General features: G+C 50.0%; 1 protein-coding gene across 1 annotated transcript; it reads left to right on the top strand.

The window, feature by feature from the left end:
• The first annotated feature begins 5,097 nt into the window (after nucleotides 1-5,097).
• LOC118579648 (major allergen I polypeptide chain 1-like) lies at nucleotides 5,098-6,498 on the top strand. The gene is made up of 3 exons (XM_036181109.1): nucleotides 5,098-5,158; nucleotides 5,427-5,614; nucleotides 6,469-6,498. The coding sequence occupies exons 1-3, from the start codon at nucleotides 5,098-5,100 to the stop codon at nucleotides 6,496-6,498; spliced, it is 279 nt and encodes a 92-aa protein (XP_036037002.1).
• Nucleotides 6,499-7,875: the final 1,377 nt, after the last annotated feature.

Raw genomic sequence — 7,875 nt, 5'->3', positions numbered from 1 at the left:
GGAAAGCCAGGGACAATGGCCCACCTTGTAATCCCAGCCCTAGGGAGAAAGTCCACCCCTGGGGCTCACTGGCCAGCCTGTCTAGCCACATTAGCAAGCTCCAGGTTCAGTAAGAGACCCTGTCTCAAAAACTATAATGTAGTCAGCTGTTAAGAGGACCGAGCACCCACACCACAGCTAACAACCATCTGTAACTCCAGTTCCAGAGGACCCAAATCCTTTCTCCAGCCTCCTCGGGCACTGCACACATAGTGCATAAGACATTCATTCAGACAAAAGTCTCCATGCACATAAAACAAAAATGAATAAAGTCTTTTTAAAAGCAGAAATAAGTATATAAAATATGTATGTGTGTATATATGCACACACACACACACACACACATACACACCAGGAGCGCGGTTCAAGACACTTGTGTGACTCTGGCTGCCAGGTGCACACACATATGTATGCCATGTGTCTTAGTTAAGATTACTATTGCCCAGCTATGTGTGGTGGTCCACACCTTTAATCCAAGCACTCAGGGGGCAGAAGCAGGCAGATCTCTGTGAGTTGGAAGCCAGCCTGTTCTATAGAGTGAGTTCAGGGATAATCAGGGCTACACAGGGAAACCTTGTCTCAAAAAACAAAAATAAAGAAATAATTAAAAAGATTGCTATTGCTGTGATAAAACACCATGATCAAAAGCAAACTAATGAGGAAAAGGTTTATTCAGCCTGTACTTCCATATCTCCATTCATCATGGAAGTCAGCACAGGAACTCAGGCAGGGCAGGAACCTGGAGGCAGGAGGTCATGCAGAGGCCATGGAGGGTGTAGCTTACTGGTTTGTTTGCTATAGCATACTTGCCTGCTTTCTAATAGACTCAGGACCACCTACCCAGCAATGGCACTATCAACAATGGGCGGTGCCATCCCCCATTAAGAAAATGCCTGGCCAAGGGATGGTGGCGCATGCATTTAATCCCAGCACTCCAGAGGCAGAGGCAGGTGGATCTCTGAGTTCCTGCCAGCCTGGTCTACCTAGTGACTTCAGTGACAGCCAGGGATACACAGAGAAACCCTGTCTAGAGTGGGGAGGCAGAAATGCCTTACAGGATTGCCAAACTTATAGAAGGATTTCCTTTTTTTTTTCTTTTTTCTTTCTTTGTTATTATTTTGTTTTGTTTGGTTTGGTTTTTTGTTTTTAGAGACAGGGTTTCTCTGTGAGGCCTGGCTGTTGTGGATCTCTCTGTAGGCCATGTTGGTCTTGAACTCAAAGAGATCTGCCTGCCTCTGCTTCCCAAATGTGGGGATTAAAGGCTTGCCCCATCACTACCCAGAGGAGGTATATTCTTAGTTGAGGTTACCTCCTATGTGATGACTCTAGCTTGTGTCAAATTGACATAAAACTAGTCAGCACACCATGTAACCACAACACAAATGAACATATGCACGGGGTCACACACACACAAGTGCGCACGCATGCACACACAAATACACACACACACACACACACACACACACACACACACACACACACGCACGCACACAAATAGAAAAATGTGAGGTGATGGGAAGACAGTAGAGACATCTGGTAACAGAATATTAATGGTTCAATGAGCCATTCCAATCATGGGGGAATATGTAGAAGTCATGTGTCCTCTGACATGTGGGACAAGACACTTAACCTCTTGAGATCTACAAGAAACCTAATGCAGCTCTGCAGACTAGCACAGTGCCCCGGGTGTCACCCAGTAGACACTTCAGAGCCGCTGGATGTCCTTGTCTCCATTCCTATACTGCAAGAAGGAGAAAGGCCAAAGCCCATGGGACCTGCAAGGTAATAAAAACAAGGACCGGAAGACATATTGACAGCTCACAAGTGGGTCCTAGTGGTTGGCACCTCTTTGCCAAAACAGTTACCGGATGCAGATCCTGTTTGGCTGACCAGTATCTCAGAAGGCTTATGCCTCTTAAGTCTTCAGTAAACTTCATCTGTCACCACTGATGGAAAGACAGTGAGAGTCAAGTGCCTTTAACAACAAACTACTTAGTTCTGACTTATCAAAACACTTGGAATCTTTACTTTTAAAAATTAATACCAGCCAAATACATAAGCACTTATATAACATGAATAGGGAGGTTGGAGCAGGTGGGTTGAGAGTTTGAGGCCAGCCTGGGCTACGTGAAAAGATACTGTTTGTTTCATGTTTTAAGAAAGGTTGGGGGGGTGGGGATTTAGCTCAGTGGTAGAGCCCTGGGTTTGGTCCTCAGCTCCAGCAAAAAAAAAAAAAAAGAAAGAAAAAAAGAAAGAAAGAAAGAAAGAAAGAAAGGTCAGGTTACAGGCTTGAGGGAAGCGAGATAGCCCTTTGGCCAATCTAACCAGCATTTGTGGAGACCTCCAATATGGTGTCCCTGGAATAGAGTGTCACATGCCTTGTTCCCCTGAACCCTTAGACATCTAATGGACACCAAAAAGCAGCCAGTGCAGGAGGAGCTAGGGAAGGGGGACAGGGTTTAGAGCCCAGTTCTGTGGTGGAGGCCAAGTGTGTTCTTATACACCAGAGATCCACGTGTACTACAGTGTAGTAATCTGTGTTCCATTGCTATGACAAAACACCCAAGACTAGGCAATGTACATGGGAAAGAAGTTAATTTGGTTCGTGGTCTGGAGTCTCAAAAATCCACTGCCTGGCACTGTCTGAACTCATGGTGCGGAGCTGGAGAGTGGGAGCAGTGGGAAGATGGGGTAGTGGTGGAAAACAGTAGGAGAGCAGACATATGAGATGTACTACCACCACCATACACCGCCAATCAGCACCGCCACTCTGGGGAGCAGGGTCAAGGTGGGTTCTGGTGCGGCCTGGCCATGTTGAGACCATAGCAGGCTGTCTCTCTGATAGGGTGGTTGTGGATGCAGTCTGAGGAATTAAGTGTCACATCTCACAGCCGAGTGAAGGCCAAGCACATCAGACAATGAGGCAGAGCGTTCGGAGTCCATCCTTGCAGGGGAAATGGTGTCCTACCTGGTACAGCGGTGCTCTGAGTGACAAACAAGCCAGGTCAATGATATGTTCTAGTTTCAGGGGCACACAGAGTGGTCAGGTGACTGGCAGAGTCCAAAGAAATGAGGTGAAGACGTGGTGCTTCCCACCTGTAATCCCTTCTGGGAGGCTGAGGCAGGTGAGTACAGTTAGCTGTCCGGGATCCCTTGCTCACATAGATAGAAACTGTGGGTGGCTTGGAATGCTTTTTTTGCCCACATGTGTCACAGCAGTGAACAGAAGCAGCTGGAAGGTGGGAGCAGCAGCAGTTAGAACCCTCCCATGAACAGACCTCAAACTAGCATGGACCCACAGCACCATGGGTTGGAGTCGGTCCCCACAGCTCCCTGGACCTCTGCTGGCAAACAGGGCCTGAAGTTTCCATTCTCTCTTCCTTACCCTTTCTCCTTCCTCAGACTCTGCTCTTTGCCCTCTCTTGCTGTGATACTTCCCTTCCTGCCCAGTCCCCGGTCAAATGTTTCAGCTACCACAAATCCAGCCACTTGCCTGCTGACCATTCAGCTGTCATTCCCCTGCCTCAGCCACTGCCTGCTGCCTCCTTATCCATGGCTGTCTGTTCAGCCCACACTCCTGAAGTAGAGCAAGGAAAAGACCGCTTAACAGAAGACTTTCATGAGGCCCAAAATGGCAGTCCCAGGGGAGAGAGTATAAGCTTGTCTCCCAGCCAAGTGGATGAGCCTGAGCAGCTGCTGCCATGGGCTAGAGGGACACAGGAGCCTGCCCCAGCCTGCCCCTTAGGAACTCCCTCTGCTGGGGCATTCAGGGGAGGGGAGTGCTGCCCCTCTCCCCTGCCAGACACTCTGAACCAGACAGACAGAGGCTTACTTTCAGAAGCCAGGGTAGCCAGCTGAGATGGCCCTCTAGTTTTCCCAAGATGTCTGCTGGGTATTCAAACTGGCTGGTGCTGGCACCAAGGCAGTCATGCTGGCTTTTTGATGGAGAGTCAAAGCAACCGGAGCAGCAGACAGTCGGGCAGTGTTCAATTAGGGGGTCAGAAGCTCCACATTGAAATATCTTTGCTTAGTTTGAAAAAATGGACAGGATACACTTGCAGTATGAACTAAAGAATGCACTGATGGTGATTATTAACATCTCACTATGTAATTCTGGCCGGTCTGGAACTCCCTGTGTGGACCAGGGTGACCTCAAATTCACTGAGATCCACCTACCTCTGCCTCCTGAGTGCTGGGGTTGAAAGGGTTTGATACCACACCAGGCAGTTATTAATGGATTTTAACAGTGCTTGCCACCAGCCTGAGAGAGAGCTCAGTTTCTTACACACACACACACACACACACACACACACACACACACACACACACACACACACACACCATTCTCAGGAGGATTATGAACTCAAGACTAACCTGGGCAAGATCCTGTCTCAAAAAACCCAGAAACATCAACAAGGGCTTAAGAGATAAGTTTAGCTGGGTAGTGCCTTTAATCCCAGCACTGTGTGTTCAAGGCCAGCCTGGTTACTGATGGAGTTCCAGGACAGCCAGGGCTATGTGTAGAGACCCTGTCTCAAAAAAACTACAACAACAAAGAAAAGATGAAGTTGAGGGATGACTGTCACAGCAGGAGACTCCAGGGTTAGAGATGGTCCAATGAAGGCAGGGAGATGGGGGCAGGGACGCCACAGTCAGTGCAGGGGTCTCCAAGTGCTCTGTGATCTGGCCTGTCCTAGACATGGCCTACTAGGGAGGGCTGGTAAACACTGAGTTCCCTGGTGTGACAGGGTGACAGGCCTCACTCTGGAGGCCTGATTGAGGGGCATTTGCCTCTCTCCCTAGTCATCAGTTCCTTTGGCCACATGACATGTGACCTTAAGCAGAGCACTAAGAAGGGACCATCTGAGCCAGGGCCCTTTGTTGACCAGGATCTTATTCTGTAGCCAAAATACACATCTGCCCCTGACACAGCCCCAGGGAGTTTCAAGCAGTGTGTGGGAGGAGCCTGGAGGGGCTCAGACACAGACCCTCCTCCCCACTGAGCAGCCCAGGGCAGTTATAAAGGGGCCAAACTGGGTAGGAGCACCTGCCATTACCATGAAGCTCTCTGGTGTTCTTGTGGTGCTTGGGGTTGCCCTGCTCCTGACATCAGGGGGAAGTGGGTACAAGGGTGTGGGTGTCAGGGGTGCAGGCTCTCCAGAGCTGTCCAATTTTCACTTACCCAGGAAAGACGTGTGTGTGTGTGTGTGTGTGTGTGTGTGTGTGTGTGTGTGTGTGTGTCTGTGTCTGTGTGTCTGTGTGTGTGTATGTCTGTATGTCTGTATGTGTGTCTGTGTGTGTGTCTCTGTCTGTGTCTCTATCTGTCTGTCTGTGTATGATATGATTCAAGGCTTTCAAGGGAGGATCACCTTTTCTTTGTGTTCCAGACTGTGACATTTGCCCAGTTATAAAGGAGGATTTTGATATTTTTCTCTACTCATCTGTGACTGACTATGTTGACTTCATTAAAAAATACAAGGATGACACTGCCACATTGCAAAATGCTGAAAATCTGAAGAAATGCGCTGATAACAAGTTGACAGAGGAAGACAAAAAGAACGTAAAGAGTTTGCTGGTGAGTCAGTAGTCCTCTATGTGTCTGGCCCGGGAGCCTATCTGCCAATCTGCCCATCCCAGGTGAGGGATGGAGACTGTTCCTCCCTACCACTACAGCTTGCCTGAGAATCCAGAAATATGACTCTCCCAACGGAGAATCTCATGAGATCGGGGCAGGAAGGGACACTCAGGCGGCCTCAGCTGGGCCTGGCTGTTCAGTTCAGCTATGCCAGACTAGGCCCTCCAGGACCCCCGCCCCCACAATACCACTTGGCCTCCACCAGCCTTTCTGTCCCAGGCTCCGGAGGCCAGCCACACCAGCACAGGGCCTGGCACCTCTTCTCCAGCCTGGATCTTTGATGCTAACTTTTCAAGTCGACCACCACAGCCCCAAGTCACTTTCTTTTCCTCTGGATCTCCAAGGTCACTGTGTAGATCCAGGCCTGGGACGTCAGGTGGAGAATCTAGTTGACTCCCCTTTTGTCATGAGTACTAGTCGGCTAAGTCACCACCTCAGCTGCGTGTGTCTGAGGGTCAGCATGTGACAGGAATCAGTTCACTTGTGGGGCTGCAGCTGCCCGCGGGTCCCCCTAGAGCCCCGGCAGGTCCTCCCCAGCTGCTCCTCCATTCTGTCCCACATGTGCCCAGGGTGCCCCGAGGGTGGCTGGCTCTTCCCATCAGGCTGGATTGGAGGCTCTTTACAAGGCTTGCCTGCATGTGGATTGACGGAGACAGGGTGGAGAGGTGGCTCCCTGAGCCTGGTCAGTCCCAGGAGCCATGGCAGATGGGCTGTAGGTCCCTCCAAGAGGTGCCCCATGAATGATTGGTGAGATCTCCTTCACCTCTGAGGCCTCCCCGGCTTTCTCTTTGCAGGAGAAAATAGAAGCTAACAAAGCGTGTTGATGAATCCATCTTTGCCAGAAGACTCAAGAAAGCCACTTGCCTGCTCACCTGCCTAGATGTAGCAAGCCTACCCCTCCCCTCCAGGTGTCTAGAACAGGATTCCAACAATAAAGGCCTTGCAATTCACAGGGATGCTTGGACTTTGGATTTGAGATCGGCAATGATTGGGTTGGAGGATATGGCAGGGACAACGGATGGGACTTTGAACTGTCACTGCTCAATTTCAGCACTGCCAAAATGGCCCTGCAGAACCCATTAGGCGATACTAGGAGACAGTCACCACAGCCAGAGAGTCTGCCACTTTCTTCGGCCAAAGTCCATGGGGCCATACATGACTTCCCCAATTGAACTCCCCAGGAACATGAAACAGTGAAGGACCAGAGAGGCTAAATGTCTACAGAGGATCACACAGGCTCCTGACAGCAAAACCTGTCCCTTCTGCCCAGTGCTGGGGACATGGGCCAATGGTGTAGTGTGTGTGCATCACAGTGCTTCTCTGGGCGTCTGTGTCCCATCTGTAAAACAAGACTAGAACTCCCTATGTCAGCCAGGCAGTGGTGGCACATGCCTTTAATCCCAGCATTTCACTCAGGAGACAGAGGCCAGAGGATCTGAGTTCAAGGCCAGCCTGGTCTGCAGAGTGAGTTCTAAGACAGCTGGGGTTCCACAGAGAAACCCTGTCTTGAGTTGAGGAGGAGACAAAGAACAAAGCCCTCTAAATCCAGGGCTGGAGTGAGGCTTCACACCCTTGGCAGAAGTGAGAACAAAAGGCCGGTTTGAAAATGGGTGTAGGACCTGGCAGCTTGTCCTAGCGCCAATATCCAGGTCTGAACCCAGCTACCTCCCCATTGGACATTACCCGCAGTGAGGACTTGGGGTCCCTGAGCTTCAGAACTCATACTGTGGCTCTGTTCTGTGGCCATGGTAATAAGCCTTTTCCCACATCAGTCGCCAAATAGTTGCCTGTGGCCAGTCCTCAGGCCATGGGCCTTACTCATCCATCAGTGAGCCATGTCCTCATGTGAGTTTGGGCTCACACCACCAGGCTCTATTCAGAAAGATACATCTAGAGTCCTCACGATGCTGAGGCTTATAGGAGACCCCAGGGGTGCAGGTCCTCTAGTGCCCTGGGAAGAGTTGAGTGTATTATTATTTTTTATAAGGCTGTGATAAAATACCCAAGGTTGAGTATAAGGAAAAATGTCATCATTTTGAAGGCTCCAGGTCCAAAGTCCTGCAGTCTCATCTTTTTAGCCTCTAGTGAGGACCCCTTGACTGCATGTGGCAGAGGGACAGCAAACAGCACTAGTCACATGGCCATGTCAGTGTATGGGTGGTCTCCAGCACTCACACAGGGGGACCTACTCCACCAGTCTA

The sequence above is a fragment of the Onychomys torridus genome, chromosome 1, assembly GCF_903995425.1.
Source record: "Onychomys torridus chromosome 1, mOncTor1.1, whole genome shotgun sequence".
Taxonomy (NCBI): domain Eukaryota; kingdom Metazoa; phylum Chordata; class Mammalia; order Rodentia; family Cricetidae; genus Onychomys; species Onychomys torridus.
This window is presented reverse-complemented; position numbering and strand designations above follow the sequence as displayed.